General features: G+C 42.9%; 1 protein-coding gene across 4 annotated transcripts in view; it reads right to left on the bottom strand.

Annotated features, from left to right (window-relative positions):
- Nucleotides 1–4,783: 4,783 nt before the first annotated feature.
- Nucleotides 4,784–20,755, bottom strand: part of sbf2 (SET binding factor 2) — a 96,692-nt gene continuing 80,720 nt past the window's right edge. For 3 of the 4 annotated variants that reach the window (XM_046387698.1, XM_046387708.1, XM_046387717.1), the window contains 13 exons: nucleotides 18,418–18,492; nucleotides 17,134–17,312; nucleotides 15,453–15,629; nucleotides 14,961–15,062; nucleotides 11,667–11,852; nucleotides 10,473–10,599; nucleotides 9,937–10,064; nucleotides 8,598–8,822; nucleotides 8,401–8,508; nucleotides 8,109–8,299; nucleotides 6,987–7,074; nucleotides 6,778–6,909; nucleotides 4,784–6,200 (listed from right to left, as the gene is read on the bottom strand). In XM_046387698.1, the coding sequence (XP_046243654.1) occupies nucleotides 6,102–6,200; nucleotides 6,778–6,909; nucleotides 6,987–7,074; nucleotides 8,109–8,299; nucleotides 8,401–8,508; nucleotides 8,598–8,822; nucleotides 9,937–10,064; nucleotides 10,473–10,599; nucleotides 11,667–11,852; nucleotides 14,961–15,062; nucleotides 15,453–15,629; nucleotides 17,134–17,312; nucleotides 18,418–18,492 (1,817 nt within the window). In that variant the 3' untranslated portion in view covers nucleotides 4,784–6,101. The remainder of the gene's footprint in view (nucleotides 6,201–6,777; nucleotides 6,910–6,986; nucleotides 7,075–8,108; nucleotides 8,300–8,400; nucleotides 8,509–8,597; nucleotides 8,823–9,936; nucleotides 10,065–10,472; nucleotides 10,600–11,666; nucleotides 11,853–14,960; nucleotides 15,063–15,452; nucleotides 15,630–17,133; nucleotides 17,313–18,417; nucleotides 18,493–20,755) is intronic. The other variant, XM_046387725.1, reaches the window with a different exon arrangement.

Raw genomic sequence — 20,755 nt, 5'->3', positions numbered from 1 at the left:
TCTTGCTTCATGTTACTTTACATAAGAATTATTCAAATAAGTTCCATGTGGTATATAGGCTTTAAATTTGGGGAAGAGAGAGCACTGGCATAGTACTCAGTACTTTCAAATACACGTGAGCTGAAGGATGGGGATAGGTAATGGGAGCTGAAAAGTAGAAGGGGTGCATCCCTAGATACCTGCCTGTTTGGTCTGACAGGTCTGTATGTGTCCTACAATATGACTTCATTGTTCCAGTAATCACAAACCAAGATGAATCACACCTGATGCATGTGACATGTAGCAGCAAGTGCTCAGTTTTCCTGCATCTCGGTGTCAAAACAAATCAGTTAGTGCAACAAAGGACCACTGTTCTCACACGTACACCTCACCTTTGTCACCATCGGCCTCATGTTACAGAGAAGAAAGTGACTACTTTCCAGGAACAATGTAACTGGATGAAATTATCAGCCGTGGGTGTTTGTTTGTTTCAAGTGTGTCAGCTGACCTACACAAATAGCGCCTTTACATTCTGAATCACCTTAATATGTCACTCTTTCAGAGAGGAGCTGGAAGGAAAAAGAGACAGTTCACTTTGAGGTCAGGGTTGTCAGAGCAGGAGATGAGATAAGAATTGCAGTCATACACTGAACTAACAGTCAACACCATGCTGATCTTTTCATACTGGTGGGTTGCTGATAAGATCAGATATAGAGAAAGATTGTCCAAATCTCTTAGCTGATATTGTAACCAGGATGTGGTTTACCACCACACAGATCATGTATTCCACATAGCTTCTCCTTTTATGTACTTTCTTTGTTAGTATGACTGACAGTTCTTTAATTGGTGCAACAAGATAACACTTAACACATTAGAAAAAGTGCAAAAATATTTTAAAAAGTTGAGAAAAAACAGCTAGTGAGTTATAGAATTCAGGATCATCTGGAAAATATTTGTCTAGAATTGTTAATCTGGTTTCTGATAAATAGATTTGCTGTTCAAATTTCTTCTAAATGAGATATTTATATCCCAGAATTGGAAAAAAAATGTGGCGCCTTTGTTTTTTGCATTCCCAGAATTTGGAGTTTGTAATCTCCGCAGCTAAATCGCACAAGCCCCCGACATTCCAAAAATAAGGATATCTCTAGCTCTCCCACCCTTGCCCCCATGTGACCGAAAAGCATCCTAATGCCATAACCAATTCTTCTGGTTCCCGTCCAAAATATCCTCATCGAAACTGATTTGAAACAGGAACATTTTTTTAGGATTGTCTGCTGGTGAAAAAATGTCTAGCAGATGCCTGTTTTCTGGGTTAGATGACTTCCCACAATGACCTCACAGCCCTGAGCATTTCATATGGTTGAATGGCCTTGCAGAGAATCTGTGGGTCACTTAAGCTGCTAAGTGAAAAACATCCGGGCCTCAACACACTGTAGAATCCCATAATACTATCCCTTAAAGCTATATATCAAATGCATTATTGTGTTTCTTTACTCATGGATGAAAGGGCAGTGTCCGGATACGATCATCTGCTTGGTTGATTCATGATATTTGATAATTTCCCAGCGAGTCCCCCATGCACTGCAGGCATGACATCATCCTGATTTCTAGGGTGGGACTGGATAATGTGTGTCAAGCCAATGAGATCAGCCTTTGGAGTTAGCACTTGAATTTTGGAGCAGGTGCCTGTTGTTGAGGGGCCACAGGGCTTTGAGACAGAGGGCCCCCATCAGATCTCACATCGCCCACATTGCAGAGGCACCCAGGAAATGGAAACTGCCTGCAGAGCCTGCATTCAATGCAAGTTCAGGGCTACATGGATAACAGGATTTGGAGGACGAATAAAATAAATCAGTATCATCTGTCACTTGAGTATTTTGGGGGCCAGTGAAAAGGCTGATCAGCTTATTTTTCAGGCTGTTTTCCTATACAAGAAGCATTTACTGCAGTCGACGCTGTACATGAAGCATAAGGGATCCAAAACCAACAGATACACGCAATCCTTGAATTTATAGAGTGTTTTTGGTTTGTATTTTTATGGGAGAGCCAATGGGCCTCCAGCCAATCAAGATTAATCACACTCAGAAGTTACACAAGATCACAAGCAGCACTGCGTTTTAAAACACTGCTGTTCTGTGGGATAATGGATGCTTTTATCAGTAATTTGTCTTAAACTTCAGAGAAGAAATCAGTTGTGGAGGCAGTAATTTAGCCTAACTTACGCCATGGTCATACCAAGATCTTTCTTCTCCTAAAACTTTAATACAATTGCATCAATCTTAATCGACTCAGAAGAATGCAGCTATGCGGAATCAATAAATGAATAAAAATGGCTGTCGAGCAAAACTGCCATCTCCTGCTTAGAGAGGAAATGATTCCTATCATGCCATTCCACACAATCCTGCCGGCTAACTTCCGCTTCAACCCTCTGTTCGTGGGCAGAGGTCCTAATCTCCATACCCAAAGCAAGAGGCTAAATATGGAGAAAACAGCCAGAGGCTCTGCCCAGATGTTGGCCTGCTGCAGCTCTGCACCTGCTGCCAGTACAAGCCAGCTGGGAGATGAGGAAAAACTCCCAGCACCTCCCTCCCTCCCCAAAACCCCCTGTGTTCTCCTTCTGACCTTCAGCTTCCTCTCAGAGACAAACCATCCTGGAACCACAGGAGTGCCGTTCAGAGCCGGCAACCAGGCGCCACAGAGCCTGGGCTGGGGCTCTTGCCCAGGCCTATATTCATTGCTGGCAAGTGAGACACCCATCATCATCTTCCCCTCGCCCTGCTGTTGGCTCGAATCAAAAAATCATGAGCTGCAGCGGTATTTGATTACCTTTCATTGAGAGAAAATCTTCAATAAAGACGATATCTTCATAAGAAGCCAGGAAAACATGAGAGCTACTAATGGTCTAAGTTTTCTTCCTGTATCCTGTGACCCACTTTGTAACAGTGGCTTGAAAGGCTGTATTTTGGCACAACAGTCTTTTGTTCATCACTGATGTCAGCATGCTAATACTCGTGTACTCATGATAAGAATAAGCAATTTAGCTTGTTGTCATATGGCACTAAACACAAAGTACAGCCGAGGCTGTGGCGGAGAATTTGTTTAGCAAGTATTTGGTAATAAAACAAAGTATTGGACAAGTTTAAATCTGGACTTAATGACTTCGTCATATGAAACATTAAGGGATTCTTCCTAAAGGAACAGGAACGTCTGTACCAAATTTTCTGGCATGTCACCGGCTACTGACTCACTGATACCTAACATTAACTAGCTAACTAACCTTCATTTAGCTGTCTAGCTAACCTCGTCATGCGCCAATAAAAAGCACAAAATGTTCCAGTGCTTAAAGTGCACAACATAAACTGAGTCATTGCTTTTTTAAAAGGTACAAAAGAAAGATGAAAGAAGACTAAAAATGTTCATCACACAGTAGGGATTCATAATACTACTGAATTTAGAGCCAATAAATAGAGTCACAACCAGTCACACTATTACAGTGGATGATGGGGCATACCACTTAATGAAAAATCATTAGGTTGGCAGGGGCAGATCTAGAATGTTAATCAGGGGCTGGCATTTTGGAAGAGGTTTGGGGGCCAGCTTGGTCACATTTAGTTTTTAACTTCGACTTTGGAACAACCAGAAGGTTGACTTGGGGGGTCAAAACTGAGGTTTGAGTCAAATGTACAGTGCACTAGTGAAAGTATTCACACCGCTTCGCTTTTTCCACATTTTGTTATGTTAGCCTCATTCCAAAATGGATTAAATTCACTTTTTTCCCCTCAAAATTCTACACAAAATACCCCATGATGACAAAGTGAAATGAGTTTGCTTGAATTTTTTTGCAAATTTATTAAAAATAAAAACAAAAAAACAAAAATATAACATGTATTTAAGTATTCACACCCTGTGATCAATACTTTGTTGCAGCCCCTTTGGCAGCAAATACAGCCTCAAGTCTTTTTGAGTATGAGCCTATAAGCTTGGCCCACTTATTTTTGGGCACTTTGCCTCGATCCTTACTAGTCTCCCAGTTCCTGCTGCTGCAAATCATCCCCACAGCATGATGCTACCACCACCACCATGCTTCACAGTAGGAATGGTATTGACCAGGTAATGAGCAGTGCCTGGTTTCCTGGTTGTCCTTCTTAAAGCTTCTCCCTTCTCCACAGAGCAACTCTGGAGCTCAGAGTGACCATTGTGTTCTTGGTCACCTCCCTGACTAAGGACCTTCTACCCTGATCACTCAGTTTAGTTGGGTGACTAGCTCTAGGAAGAATCCTGGTGGTTCCAAACTTCTTCCACTTATGGATTATGGAGGCTACTGTGCTCTTTGGGACCTTTAATACAACAGAAATCTTTTTGTACCCTCCCCCAGATCTGTGCTTCAACACAACCCTGTCTCACAACCCCGACTTCATGGCTTGATTTGTGGTCTGACATGCACTGTTAACTGTGAGGGCTTATATAGACTGGTGTGTGCCTTCCCAAATCATGCCCAATCAACTGAATTTACCACAGGTGGACTCAGCTCAAGTTGTAGAAACCTCTGAAGGATGATCAGTGGAAACAGGATGCACCTGAGCTCAGTTTTGAGTGTCATGTGAATACTTATGTATAAACATAAAAACCCTTTAAAGAGGACAACCTTTTATTCAGTGCTTTCACTATTCACATGTAAAATTCAGTCAAATTTGATTGGGTCAATAGAGTATTTTTCTGGATTGCTTCGTTCATCACCGTCAGCAGCACAATAACAGCAAACCCTTTGATATTCATTCACTTAGACAAGAACACAAGCGATGGGTAGTTTCAAGTATGTTTGGTTTATTTGCAAAAAAAATTAGTGTCACCACAAAACATGATACAAGATACAGTAACAGAAACAACTTTGACATCTTTTGAATATTTTGCACTTTTCTTTGTTTCTTTTCTTGATGAAACTGAATAGTTTGCACAAACAGAACAGACGAGACGAGGATATCCGAAAACCACAATGTCCTGCACGACAATATTCATTTACTTCTTTTAAAAGCCCTTAAAAGACACAAGCCTGTCTGGACAATCCAAACCACAAAAAAAGAGGTGTCCATTTCATTTTCAGAACAACACAAACAGGGAACAGGCCACTCAGGTTTTTGCACCAGTTACGCCACGTTTAAAAAACAAAAAAACAAAACACAAAAGAGACTTGTTGGTCACATTAGAATTAAGGTTAGAAAAGTATACTTGTCTTCAGTACATACAGTATATAAAATGAAATGTCACACAGGTATTTACAGAGAGACATGAAGCCACCACACTTACACAGTTACACCTTTAATAAAAAAAAATAATTTACATTACATGAAACAAACGTGTTATTCAGAAGTCAATAAACATTCGACAAAATAGAGAAAAATGTCACATATTTAAATAGGAAAAAAAAAAGTCGAGTAAATCTGTTGAACTCACTTTTGTGCAAATTCTTTTCATTTAAACTGTTTCGAGAAAACGTCGTATGTACATTGTAAAGGTAATGCCTTGAGTCTCGCTGTCTGCATCTGTTAGAAAATCTATATTTGGAGTGCATACTTTAGAGATAAGTGCAAACAAATTGCTTTTTAATGTTGTGCATTAAAATCTCTGAGTTTTTGGCGGTTCATACGTTTCTTCAAGCAGCAATAACCTTTTCTCGTAGTAAAATATCTGATAGAATTTCTTTTATAGGCTATTTTCTATTTAGTCTAAAATTGAACCCACAGTTTGAATGGCCAGTGATATTGCTTTGATCCATTTACAGCTTAAATAGGATAACATTTCCTTGGTAGTGCAGTCCCCTTGAACATCAGCTTATCTTCACTTCATCCCTGTCGGAGGCACAGAGGAGGCAGCAGACAGCAGAGACAAATGTGTTCGAAGCAGAGTGACGGCAGCCTGACCGGCTGCTAAGTAACATGCAGAGAGGTGACACTGACGGTATTCATCCTCCACTACCAGGCACTTTGTTCACCGTGGTCCCCGAATTTAAGACTGAATCTGAGAGCTGAGTTGAGAGTTTGTCACATCTCTGCTCCCAACCACCTGACGCCACCTCTTAACGTTCACAATGCTGATCTCAGTGTCCGCGCTCTGAGGTTTGCAGCTCAGGCGTCGGAGATGCAGTTCTGGATCTTGTCCATCCACAGCTGGGCGCTGGGCGCGTCTGAGGCGCAGAAGTTGTAGACCCGTTTGCTGGTCTTCAGCTAGAGAAGGTATCAGAAAAAGAGGGTTAAATGAGGACCAAAGAGGATGGAGCAGACTTGAATGTGCAACTAAATAAAGTAACAGGATACGTTCCTGTTCTCAGCGCTGACAGAAACGTTCATCTCTCATGTGCCGAAGTGTGTCGGCTTACACACAACTCTTGTGTACTACTGCTGCACTACTGTTATGCAACCTGCCAGGACAGCTTTGAATGTCTTATTGTTCTGTGATGTTTTGTTTAGGTTATGTTCCTATTCTACTAAAAAAAAAAAAGAAAAAAAAAAATTCAGATAAGAAAATAAGATGCTGTGCAGTAATCACCAGTCACATTCAGAATGAGTTGCAAATGTGTTTTCAAGGTACTTTTAAACACAGAAACTGCTGGCAAAACGACTCTTAACAATACCGGAAACGCGGCTGCAGAGGAACACATGCTCGGCCTCGGGCGGCTCGTTTCACCAAATTTGCAACAATCAAAGCAAATTGATGTGCAACACGAGATCCTTTCAACCCGTACGCGAGCGTGCGAGAACCCTGCAAGAATAACAATCATTCGTGAAAGACTGATGTACTCACATCAAAGAAAGCCTTTTCACTGATGTGTTTGGGAGCTCCGATAGTCGGCGCAGCGATCACCACAGACTCCACCTCTGCCAGATCAATGTGTCCTCTGCAGTTTGTGTCCTCCCCGGTGTCGTAGTACCTCAGCTGTGAAGACACAACGGTCAAACCTGCAGCCTGTCACAGATTTAGTCTTCAGCATGAATGCGGCACAGCTTGCTCACCTGGTGTTTTGTAATGTCCAGTACGAACCAGCGAGGCTTCCAGGCTTTCAGCAGCGCTCCTCGTTTATACAGGATCCCTTCATAAGACCTGAAAAATAAGTGCATTTAGGCTGCATGTTATCTCTTTGCGCCTTTTGGGCTGTAAATGATGTGTCAGAGTACAGTCAGCTTGACAAATAGTCCCAATTATTATGATTATTGTTATGACTTTTTATTTATGTTCATGATTGAAGTCTCCTGACTGGTCCTCAGCATTTGTTGCACAGAAACCAGAAGGGACACACTGGACAACACAGAGACTGCTCCACTTCTCCATAAGCACAAACTGCAGGAACTGTTTGTACTGTACATTGTGTTCCAGTCAAAGAGGCCAAAACCGGGTAGTTATATCTTCTTTCAACGGTCTCTTCTGCAGATTTCAACTCTCATACTTCAACTTTGTCAAAGCTGTGGAACCCATTTACATCTATAATACCATGTTTAAATGATCAGCCTCAACCCGTCGACACCTTGTCAAGAAGCTTCAGCGTAGACGTGACAAGTCTTTACTTTTTATGTCCGCTGTTTTACAAGAGAGTAAAGTTATGAAGCTTGCAAACGTGACTGAGTATTTTGCAGGAAATTAGAATCATTTAGAAGATTATATGATTTATGGATAACATGTCACACAGGTACAACGCACAGACAACACTGGTGCATACAGTGGCTGCAATTTTCAAAATGCAGTCACTCAGTAGTTCAGCATTTCTGACCCAGCTCATCTGTTAAAACTTTTGTCTGTCAAACATTATTTGGAATGTGAACTGTGAAGAGGACACAGAAGACAGTCAAAAAAACAAAACGAAACAGAATTCACATAAAAAGTAGATTTTATTCATTGCTGGTCCAACTCAGAAAATATCCAGATACTGGAGCCAAGAGACTGTACTTTAACCTTGCAGTAATTGTAAAATTACACACCCAGAGTTTAACAGAGCACAGACAATCCCCACAAACATGACACACAGCATACCACAGCACTGACTCATCTTCCAAACCTGGAGCGAGTCCTCGACAGCAGCTTTAAGTGAATAAAATGTAGACTTCTTATTTGTTCCGAGACTCGGGAAGTTCACAACCCACCTGTTCTCCTCGCTCTTGGGGGTGAACTGGTTGTAAAGTGTTGCAGCGCGGCGGTTGATCCCGTTGGCTGTGGCGGTGTTGTGGTCTTCGCCCAGTCCGCTGTCTGGCAGGTGCAGCATGGAGCGCCGCTGGAAGGCCTGCAGGCTGGACGTGGGAATGAGGCCCGAGAGCGACACCGACTGTTTACGGAGCTGCAAACAAACGAGATAACAAAAGCATGAGCGTCAAAAGAACGGTTTTGCACAATTAAACAACTCTGAGCTTTGAACTTTAGGACACTTATTGGACACACATTTCCTTCTTGCGCGAGGTCTTCCTGAATGCTGATTCGGACTCGCTCCAGGGTTGTCTGCCATTTCTCTGCGGTCTGGTTCAGTTCGCCCTCCAGCTTCTCAATGTCCTGCGGACAGTCGAAAAAAATAACAAATGCGACACGTGATACAAGAACAAGCGGGATAAAACTTCTGATCATTGTAAGAAACTCCTTACCGTGAGGAGTTTGGTGATGGCGTCAGGCTGCGCGCGGCTCACGCTGCTGTAACACGGCCACACGATCCTCCTCTTACTGTTGGAGATGGCGTCCGCCTCCTCCGAGCTGTCTGATCTCACAGCCATCATCCTCCAGTCGTAACAAGGTCCCGTGGACAGAGTCTCATCGGTGAAGAAGTCCCATTTGTTCAGGCTGGGGATGCTGATCGAAGGCTTCAGGATAACCTAGAAAACAAAAGAGTTTTCATGAGATTTTGATGTAGTCTTTTGGTGGTTCATCGTGTAAAATACTGTGAAAAAACTTTTAATTTTACACGGGGTCAGCTCTTGATGAGGTTAATCAAAACTCCTACAGTTAATAATGGCCAAATAGTGAAAAATCGCAGTGTTTAAAGGGAATTTCCAACAAAGTCCATCTGCCCCGTGACTTCATTTGACCGCACAAGATGCCGCAAAACACAGAAATGCTGTTTCTGGCTGAAATGATTAACAGGGAACTTCTCAGGAAATTGGAAGAACATTGGGACATTCCTAAATGATCACAAAGTTTGATATATTTCTTCAACATTAATTTGGTCAAAAAAACATCCTTAGAATTCTTACTTAACAAGGAAAAATAGAAGAAAAAAATCACTCTAACCAGAAGTTTATGAAATCCAAATGGATTAACCATCATAATCCTTTGTCACTTATGATAGAGTGTATGGAATTTCTTCAAATAACGCAAGGCCTCTCAGTTTTTAGTTGTCCACATGACAAATTTTATCAGTTGCGGCTAATTAATAATAATAATAATAATGATATACTAATTATTACTAAAGTATTTTGACGAAAAGCAACACAAAGTTTTTGTGTGCCCTCTAAAAGCCGCTCAACTGTAAAACGCTAATCTTACTTTGTTGATATTTCAGGCAAAAGGAACTGCATGACGTCTTTAATGAGGCGCTCTGTAATGATCTCAGTGGGTCACATCAATTCTCGACATTCTAGTTAGCACATTTTATCAATACTAAACGCTCAGTCAGGAAGCCAACATGAGCTAAAGGTAGCGTGAGCTTGCCCACCTCAAAACTGTATTTAAGTATAGTCCTTTATTAAAGCAATTTAGTTAATATTTTTTACCAGTGAGAAAGATGAGCAGCCATTATTACCTAAAATATTTACAAAGTTCATTCATTGTTTACAGTATGTTAATATCTTAATCATGCTCAGAATCACAGTCATAAAGTCTGATTGAGTTTTAGCTGTTACGATAAATGGCGGCAAAAGAGACATAAAGGCGTAAAGTCAGACGCAGCTCTGCGATGCGACCGAAGGAAAGGCGGTTGGGGGCGCTCACTTCGCTCTCTGAGGGGCTGTACATGTAGTTGAAGAAGATGGGACTCCTCCTGTGCATCCTGTTGATGCACTCCCAGATACAGATGCCTCTACGGGCCTGTTTATCGCCTTTATCCTCAAACAACAAACCTGCGGAAACACAGAGAAGAAGCTGCTGAGCACATGGACCAATTAATCCCACAGATTGTTTTAGCTGATGCAACACAGCTGTAATCCAATAAAATGGTTTCTGTGTTAGATTATGGGATATAAAAAGGGGGGTGGGGGGGTTGGCTATCAACAAATCATCATCAATGTGTTGCATTTAGCGTTGGGAATTCTTATATTTATTATTTTGTCCCTTTCATGGACATTTTTAAAGAAAGGGAAGAGGGTTTCTTAATGTTGAACTACTAAATTGAGCAGTAATCCTTGTGACTGGTTATAGGACAGTAATAGACAGCCAATAGCAATGCAGCGGTTCTCAGTATAGTATAAAAAAAACAAAACAATACAAACACAAAGGTCCCACTGCTTTAAACTGTAAAGGACACTGACCATGCTCCAAGCGCTCATAGTCTGAGTCCAACAGGAAGTTCTTGAAGCGGTTAGAGATGTGATGATAAGCCAGGAACTTCAGATAGTACTGATTAAACTCAAACTCCAGGGGATGCTGGTCCAAAATCTGAAAAGATATGAAAAGTGATGCATAAAGACAGTCAGAGACAGAGTGGGAGGAAGAGACGGAGAGAGAAGGTCAGTGTGTGTGTGTGTGTGTGTGTGTGACAGCTGGACCATGTCCTGGCACTGTGGCTTCACATCCCTCCAGCATATAAATGACCAATTAGAAACAGGAAAGAGCCTCTCCTGTCCTTGTGGGGGCATAGGTCAGTGATATCATCACCACCAGACACAATCCAGACTGAGCCAGCAGGACTGCAGCTCCATTGTTCCCATCCAGTGGTGTGAAGTGGCCAATGGCAGAGAAGTGTTGAATATCTGTGGCCACCTGGGTCTATTGGCAAAAACAACAGCTGTTTCGGAGATGAGGCACTTCTATTTTCAGCTCAGCTCTTGTCCGAATCCCCTCTTGCCCGCCCCCCGCCCCCTCCTGTTTATAGATCTCCAGACCCCAAGACCCCCGCCAAACTGTCTTAGTTGCCAAGCCTACAGTTTCAAAAGACAAATGCAGAAACTATGTGTTGATGTAAGTGTATGGGAGTGGATCTGTGGGACCCCAGGGGACCAAAAAAAAAAAAAAACCCACGACATTCTCTCCAGTAAGTATTTCAGAGCGGACACAAGTTTCTGGATCTCAGCTGTACGAGCTTCATTCATAACCCCCCACCCCCACACCCAAAGCCTTCCCGGAGACTCTCAATCCCCAAAACTGCAATTTTCCACACGCAGCTCTAAACACGCAGTGAAATGTGAAGGGTTGCTGAAACACGCGAGCACATGCAGCTCAGCCGGGTTCACGGACCATCTGGGCAGCAGCCCTTCTGCACACTCTGTGGTGCAATACGCTGTCGAAATTACAACGTTGGGAGGCACGAAACTAAATAAAAATATACCGACAATGACAGCTGAATTTCTCGCCTTCTTCGCCCTTTCACCTTTAATACTTTTAAAGAATGCAATGAGCTCACGAAGATGGTATGAATGGTGGCAGGGTGTGGAAGAAAAGTGGGGTGGTGTCACGTAGCAAGGTGCAGAGACGCAGTGACTGGCAGTGAAGGGTAAAAACCTCACCTGGTGCACACAGTCCAGGAACTGCAGGAAGACGGGTGTGAAGCCGCTGCCTTGGCTGCTGGGATTCAGGTTGCTCCGCTGGCTGAACTTGTGGCCAAACGAGAGCCACTCTTTCTCCAGCAGCACCTGAAAACCCTCCAGAGTCCGGTAAAAGGGATCACTCAGCAGCTGCACCAGCGACACCACCTGCAGAAGAGAACAGGCAAGACACAAGCACGAGAAAGAGAGTGAGATTTCTCACAGTTCAAGTCAAACCTCAGAACAGAGTGACGTGTGATGAAAAGTCAAACACGCAACGCTCGTGTGCTGCGTCAAGAAAAAGATTATTCTGTATGTTAAGGGTGGATTGAAAATGCTGCTCCTCCAGAGGAAAAACGACACTGGTTTGACACTGAAGGAAAAGTTGACCTATGTTTTGAGAATTAAAGGAAATATTTTGCACACAAATTGGGAGAAAAGGAAATTGGGATCATCTGAATGAAACAAGATGGTGAACAACTACAACTAAGTCTTCGAATAGGGAATAAGTAGAATCTTACAATATAGTACATGTACATTTTCTGATGAGCATGTGAACAAAACATTGACATGAATCTTGGACACTATCCATCCATCCATTTTCTATACCGCTTATCCGTCAGGGTCGCGGGGGAGCTGGAGCCTATCCCAGCTGACTACGGGCGAGAGGCGGGGTTCACCCTGGACTGGTCGCCAGTCAATCGCAGGGCCAACACACAAAGACAGACAACCACACACTCTCACACTCACACCTAGGGGCAATTTACAGTAGCCAATTAACCTAATGTGCATGTTTTTGGTATTGTGGGAGGAAGCCGGGGGACCCGGAGAAAACCCACGCAGGCACAAGGAGAACATGCAAACTCCACATAGAAGGGCCCAGACTGGGATTCGAACCCCCTTGCTATGAGGTGACAGTGCTAACCACTGCACCACCGTGCCGCCCATCTTGGACACTATTTCAATTCAATTCAATTCAGTTTATTTACATAGCGCCAATTCACAACAAAAGTTATCTCATGACACTTTCCAATTAGAGCAGGTCTGGACCAAACTCTTGAATTAAATTGTAATACAGAGAGCCCAACATTCCCCCTTGAGCAAGCACTTGGTGACAGTGGCGAGGAAAAACTGCAAAGGCAGAAACCTCGGAGCAGACCCCGGCTCAAGATTTCTAGATTTCTGAGGAGGAATAAAACATCAATATATTGATGCTCATTTTAAATAGCACAAACAAACTTTTGTGAACATTTTCTAGAACTGCGAGTGAAATGAGCTGAAAAATCAACTCTCTGGAGTGCAAACTAAAAGTGACACCGTTTCTGAATGACTTCAAATGCATCTTTGTCGCTCTTGTTCCGTTTCCAGTTACCGACAGCATCTGCTCCTCACTATGTTAAATATACATTGTTGGATCATTTAGTAAAGGAAGAAGATACTTGCAGCAGTTTTAGCAGAATCTTTTCAGTTGGCCATGCCAGATTAAGCACACATATTTTATTTTATTTTTTTTTTGGCCTTGCATCCCTTCAAAAGCCGAACAATCAGGTGATGACCCATCTTCAGACCGCACAACGTTAAGCCGTTCATCTGCTGTCAATTACATTTAGATAACATCACAGCAATAATTTACGGGCACACTTGAGCTCGCTCCACGAAACACCAGTTGAGAGCCACTTGTCTACACATGCAGTACGCTTGGCCCGCTTCCCTGCCCGTGTCTCCTCCAACACAACTAATGAGCCCTGACGCGTGTGGAATGAGAGAGAAAAACATTTCATGACTTCCCCATGGGGTTTAAAAGAACATCCAGCCCTGAGTGGCAGAGAAAGCCCCCTGCAACCCCTCGGCACTGAAACAAGCCCCTCAGATTATTAGAAGACCAGAGCAGGATGAGGTGCGCATTTAAGAAAGAAGCAAGGCATGAGAAGAGAGCGGAGGCAGAGACTGAGGATGCGAAGGATAAACAGAAAACAGGGTTCAGAAAGAAAGCAAAGACTGTTCTGCATCCTGTCTGCTGGGTATCTATGGGCCGTGGACAGAGTCGGGAGAGCCAGAGCATATGGAGCCCATTTGCCAGCGCTGGCTGAGCAGGACCTGGCGTGATGGAGCCAGTGGCCCGTGGAGAGAGATGCTCTGGGCCGAACACGTGCCTGGCATAAGGGATCCACAAAGTGTGCTTTTAAACAGCAGCTCAGGGTTTTACAAACGCTGTAAACACATTTGAAGGACACGCACTCGCAACACAAACATGTGCACTTAAAACGGGTCAAAATGGAAAATGTGAGCTCAGAGAGCAAACATGCGATGAAATGGTTCAGAGGAGCGGCAAATGGACGCTGACAATTGATCAGGACCGAAAGTGACTTTTTGTTTGCATGCCTTAAATTCAGAACCGTGAACTTTTGTGATAGAAATCAGCACAAATCAGTGACGTAAGTCCTCAAGACTTCAGACTGTTTTTTTTACTCTTGTTTTTGCGTAATCAGGTCACCAGTGACAGAGCTGAGTGAAAGGTGAGCAGGAAGAAGCAGGTGTGCCAGATTTATGATTCGCACATGGCCCATTCAGAAGTGCAGTCTCATGGGTGTCTGGAGAATCCCCCACATTTAATCTATTATTAGTTAGTTAGCAGATTTCTTATTAGTTCCGGTAGAGTTAAACCAAATTTTTTTTTACCTGAGGTGCTGTCTTGTTGAACTCTTTTTATATTTGTTGATTTCATTGAAGAGTTATTTTCCCATCAGAAATAACAAATAGCTGTGCTGAAAGTTACTCATGTGTTTCATTCTGTCAGAAATTCATCCTTCACAAGTGTTTCCTACAATTACAAGTCTTCTGAGCCACGTCTTCCTCGAGGTTTTTTTTCTTTTTTTTAGCTTTTTAATTAACTGCGATGATTATAAAACTGGAGGTGACGTGTAACAAGGACCCCCAGGCTGGACTGTACCAGGAACACTGTGGTCTGTCGCCTTCTTCTCTCTTTTATAGGCTTCCAGGTGCAGTGTAGGCATGTAACGCTGTGTGGCTGCACAGTGTGAATGATATGCCTCCTCTTTTCTCCATCAGCATTTTCAGCACCAATTTATCTGTTTTGATTAGGCCAGATTTCCCACTTCTCCTGAGAATAAAACCTAAAGTGTGTATTTTGTAATATTTGTTCTTTGGCTTAAATGTTCATGCAAACTATGCACCAGTTTTCCGTGCTTTGTGCTCAACTACTGTCGTACTAATGCATTTATTCACATATCTTATGCATTTGTGCATTTTTCTCACTTGCGTCGTGATGTCCCAGCCATCCTCAAGGCTGAGGAGGACAGATGAGCCGCTGTCCAGAAGCTCCACCAGAATCAGTGCCAGCTGCAGGATCTTGTGAAGCTGTGGGAGATCAACATTGACACACATACAGTTAATCTTCTCTGTGCATACATTACCATGTTTGGTCTACTGGCAAATGACTTGCTGAGTACTGGTCATTGCCCATGAAGGGTTTCCCACAGATAATACTGTTCGACAGTCTATGATATGTTAAATGTAAGGACAAAGGCTGCAGGGGTCAATCAGATAACCCGCATGAAAGAGCTTTGCTGTTATCCCATCGATGTGAATCTCTTTCCCTTGGGAAAATGGCTTCAGAGTGGATTTATTCATTATGTGAATCTGACACACAGGATGAGCAGTAAGAGCTGGCTGCTGGGTTCTCACACAATTTTTGGGATAACTGACTCTGAGATCCTTGCAAAATACAAAAATAGCATGTTTGGTCACCTGCAGCATCCATTCAGAGTCCTCCAGGACTTTGAGGAAGGAGTCCTCCGAGTCGGATGAGGTGGCACTGGGAGCGCAGGCTCTCAGCAATTTTTTAAACGAGGCTTTCACCTGCCGCGTGTCTGCAAAGTCCACCGGCACCAGCTCACAGTTCAGAGAGGAGTCCACTCTGAGGCCCTGTGAAGAGAGCGAGCGAGCAGCGTGAGCAGTTGTGTCATGACGTTTTCACCTCTGTCTCATCAGTCGCTGTCTTCTTATATAATTGCTTGTTTTAAAGCTTGTCTTTAATCACTGACGCTGTGTTATTGTTCAGGCGAGGGAGCACTGCTCAAATCTTTGATGGTGCTGTTGCAGAGAAATGACAAGACCCTCAAAAGATCTTCAGTGCACCTCGGCGTACATCTTTCTAGAAAAGCCTTAGCTGAAAATGGCGAAATGCTCTCTAGAGCCAGAGTTTGGTTAGTCCGCCATGAGCTACGGCAGAGTCATGATGGTGCAACATGGCAGACTCTGTGGAAGAAATCCCACTCCCTCCGTAGATATTAAAAGGCTCGTTCTAAAATAATGAAAACAGAACAACTTTTTTGTTCCCGGTGAGCACACGCTAATGACAACATAATTATGAAAATTATATTCCATTTGTAAATCCCCCTAAATCCTTCTCATTGGATTTTGAGCCCCAAGCCACAGGTAAACAGTATTACCAGCTGAGGAAGTGCATGCACACGTTATGTGGAAAGCTTTTCAGAAATTATGATTTTCTGTTAGTTGCACTGATTATAAAGACCTGATTTTTCACATTGTAGTATTTTAGTTTTAATCTTTATGGACGTATTCTAAAATAAACCAATTTTTCCACAGTAGACACTGTGCATAACATACAAGTCAAAGAGTATGGTGCACAGTCATACTGTTGTTTTGGCTGTGCTCTGGAACAGTATACGGGTGATGGCTGACGTGTACCGTTTTCTTTCTGAATTTAAAACCTCATACATATTGTGCTGTAGCTGAAGCTAATCTTGTAGAATCTTCTCACTTTATCAAGTGAAAACATGCCTCCATTGCAATTCAGTACAACATCTCTGCCATAAATCCTTTTGAGGACGTCATCTGAAATGTCCCCCAAGCATTTCTAAACACTGTTGTTGGAGCTGCTACCAACAACACAGGACAAAAGCGTGAGTTCATTCGTCAAAGAAGAAAGAAATGGAAGACTGGATAGCCAGGAGATTTTGTGCCCGGGGGCCACACAAAATTGCATTATGAAAAGTGAGGTTTATAGGGGACCAATCTAAACTGATTATCCTACAGCCATTGCACTGTGCAATCAACACTTACTTCATAATGACATGAGCAAAACACAGCAACACACACAAAAAAATTTGCCTGCTGCCAGTATTACACAGATGATGGTGGTATTATACTGAACTACATCACAGCGAGAGGCAGAATATTACAAAGACTGCATAACTGAATAAACAACCTTTCAATGCAGTCAACAAAAACTGAACACTGCAGGCATCATAAAAGTAGACCTTATGGCAGAACAGTTGTACTGGATTGCGACAGACTGTACCATTTGTGCCTGAAGTGGCCACTGAGTTTACATTTTCAACACTCCAGCAAATGATAACAACAAAACGCCCCACCCCCCAGAGATCCCCTTTCTTTTCATTCTCACCCTTAAATGGGACTTTTCTCCAAAGATGTAGAGGGCAGCTTGCTGTTTAAGGAGCTGAGCCTGCAGACTGATGCTACCTGCAGGGGGCGCCAGATCCTTCCCTGCTAGTCTGGTGCCCACGTCTGCTGTCGCTGGGTGATGGCTGAGTCTGCTGCTGGAGCGCAGGCTAGCCCACATGCCTGAAAACACACACACACAAACAAAAGTCTCACACACACACGCAGGAGCTGGGCTGTTCGTACACCACCGATATACACACACTGTCAAACAAACTCAGACTGAATGATGAACAACACAAGACATGCGGACAAGGTTTACATGCACGGCAATACAACAGGGATTATGTAAAGACCTTCATTCTTTCAGTCCAACAACAAAGCAATTGACTCCATCAATCGGGTGCGTTGGGCTATTAGAAGCAGAAGTTGTTGATATTTCTAAGCAAGTCAACAAGTCTAGAAGCCATTTCCCTGAAAACCAGCATGCAATACCTTCCAAACAGCATGAATCACTATCAGGGAGGACATGAGTTTTCACAGTAATCACTTTGGGCACTTAGGGCAGTTAAACAATGCAATACTTTGACCAAATCAGATTAAATTCAGACAGACATCTTAAAACCCTTGCAGACTGACTAAAAGTGTGAACGCTGCCGGTGACATGTTTCACAGATATGATCAGTAAAGGTTCACACCTGATCGAAAGATTAATGTGTCCTGTTTAGAGCTGATATGACTCGGATGCAGGCAAAAACAAAACAAAACACTAAGCCATCCCACTCACACAACATGAGAGCATGTATATGATTTTTTTTCCTTCATGTAACCAGAATCTTATTCTCTCCGAATCACATTTACAATATAACCTCAAGCTGTGTTCTTTATTCTGCAGGATCAGAGGAGCCTCATTTTCTGTGATGCATGATGAGTCTGCCATGACAAACAGCTTCCTTTCCTCCTCTATGGGCCCGGTTCTTAACGGACCACAGTCAGCCCTGCGAGCCAGCACATTCACAATGGAGGAGGCCACATTAGAGCAGCCGCTTTGGTTTGTGGAAAAAAACCACAAGTCCCAGAAGAGCAGCCACAAAGTCAGCGTTGATTAGTACTTTGTCTCACAAGGTCTCTGTAAGGGGTTTTCAGCGCGGCGCAGTGAAGCACATGACCTGGTTAGGCAGCAGGTTAGCCAGAAAGAAACGACGATGAGAGTTCAGAGGATGACTTAGAGAGAAAGGGAGCAGCGTAAGCGGACTGACGGGGGAGGGAGGAGACAGTTTGACTATACCTTGCTGGTGGATTCGCTCCTTACTGGCAGGTTTTTGGTTTGAGTGAGTGAACAGTTTATCTCTGTACTCAAGCACTGGGTTTTACAGGTGGAACAGAGAGAGAAAAGATGAGGGCAGGGAGAGGAACATGGAGGGGGGGAAAAAAAAATCACATCAACATCAAATGGACATCATCACCTGCCCTCTCAACCAGACATGCATATGAAGAGTTACAGCTGAGGGCCAAAGATTGGACCGAAAAATGTCCTCATTTTTACATGATCAAAGAGAATGACTGTCATAACATGCATGACTGTGTTTGTCCATTGTTATGACTGATGGTGTGAAGACAAAGAGCCAGATTTACTAAATCTTTTGTGCCAGTTTATGAAGCACAGATGTGAAGCATCCAGAAACGTGACGCTTGCATCAAACAGGTGCACTGAACTGGAGCCACAGTTTCATCATTTGTTCTCTCCTCTGGTGGACATGTTAACTGAAGTCGACTTCGCATTTGGCTGGACTCGCAGGGGTCGGTTTTGTGTGGACCACTCAGCTTAAGAGCAGGTATTAAAATATCAAAAACTGGATTTACACAAGCAAGAAGTAGGCTTACCGTGGGGAAGCACAACACTGAACTAGTTACACTGTATAACACAAACTTAATACAACAGACGTAAGTAACTGTACTCCTCTTATTAGACACTTTAGGGCTTATTTTACCTCAGTGATCTCTTGCAGCATCAGACTTCTCTCCGCCAGCTGCGCTCGCTCTCTGTGATGTGAATGTTATTACATCGCTGCATCTCTTTTCACGCCTAACAAAGCTTCTTTAAAGCCTCCAACCTAATTATTCGTATGATTAGGAATTCAAATTTTATGAGCGATATAATAGTGTCTTTTATATCGCTCATATAGACAAAAGTATCCAGACACCAGACACATTATGGGGCTGTTCTTCAGGGTTTGGGCTCGGCCCCTTACTCCCAGTGAAGGGAAATCTTAATGCTTCAGCATACCAAGGCATTTTGGACAATGCTACGCTTCCAACAGTGTGTCAACAGTTTGGGGAAGGCCCTTTTCTGTTCCAGCATGACTGTGCTCCAGTGCACAAAGCAAAGTCCATAAAGACATGGTTGGATGAGTTTGGTGTGGAAGAGCTTGACTGGCCCACACAGAGTCCTGACCTCAACCCCATCCAACACCTTTGGGATGAACTGGAATGAAGATTGCGAGCCAGAACTTTTCGTCAATCATCAGTGCCTGAACTCAATATTGTTCTACTGCATGAATGGGCAAAATTCCTACAGAAACACTTCAAAATCTTGTGGAAAGCCTTCCCAGCAGAGTGGAAGCTGTTATAGCTGCAAATTTAGAATGCAGTGTCAACAAAGCACTTGTTGGTGTGATGGTCAGGTGTCCCAATACTTTTGTCCATATAGTATATTTCTTAGACAGAGTTGAGCTGCTGTGACATGATAAAATAAATGCTTTGGAATCAATCTCCACAGTATCACATATTTTCTGACCATGGTAATCTCAGATAAACCCCATCACTTTATTTGCACTGCTTTTTGGGTAAATTTGGCTCAAAATACAACTCCTGGCTCCGAGGAGGTGAAGAATGTGTCAGTGATAATCCCGCACTCTAAATCTAGTGAATATTACTGGGCTGTGTTGCAGTTGTGTAGATTTAAAAAAAAATGGCAGAGAAACTTTCCAAACGTTCCAAATATTCAAAAGTGATGCGTCATCTTATTTGGTGGGCTAAAAAAGATGCTGAGTCAAAAAAGTCCTTTAACCTTTGACCTGCATCTGAAGCAGTGAGTAACGCCTCAGATACGCGCTGACACCAAACACAACATCTGGCAGAGACAAAACACTCGGTACTGACAGATGAGCTCACATTCCAGTTTACACAGTCATGATGATGTGTCCACTTAGCAGAACATCAAGTTTTTTATCTGTGATACTACATTTAAAGTGAAGCTCGCTGCAGAATCACAACAGGTCACAATAAAAAGAAAGGTTAACCTAACCCCAGTTTCTCAGATTGCTGTAACAAAGCATATACTGTACACACGTACTGCTTTAAACTACATCTCCTCACACAGACAAACACTGCACATAATAACCACCAACACACTTTAGGTATTAAGGCTCAAATTACAGTATATTCAGCATTTGTTTACAGTTTTGTGACTTGGTGGTTGTATTAATTAACTTCCTCTCCAATGCTTTCACAGTTCTTGTAATGTGCATAACAAGTATGGGATTTACATTTACTCAATGATATAATATTTAACTAAAAAAATTAAAATTTTGCATCTTTGAGATTTTGTGATACATATTAAGAAA

This window comes from Scatophagus argus, chromosome 1 (assembly GCF_020382885.2).
Source record: "Scatophagus argus isolate fScaArg1 chromosome 1, fScaArg1.pri, whole genome shotgun sequence".
Classification (NCBI taxonomy): Eukaryota; Metazoa; Chordata; class Actinopteri; family Scatophagidae; genus Scatophagus; species Scatophagus argus.
Note: the sequence above shows the minus strand (reverse complement) of the source record. Positions and strands in the feature narration are given on the sequence as shown.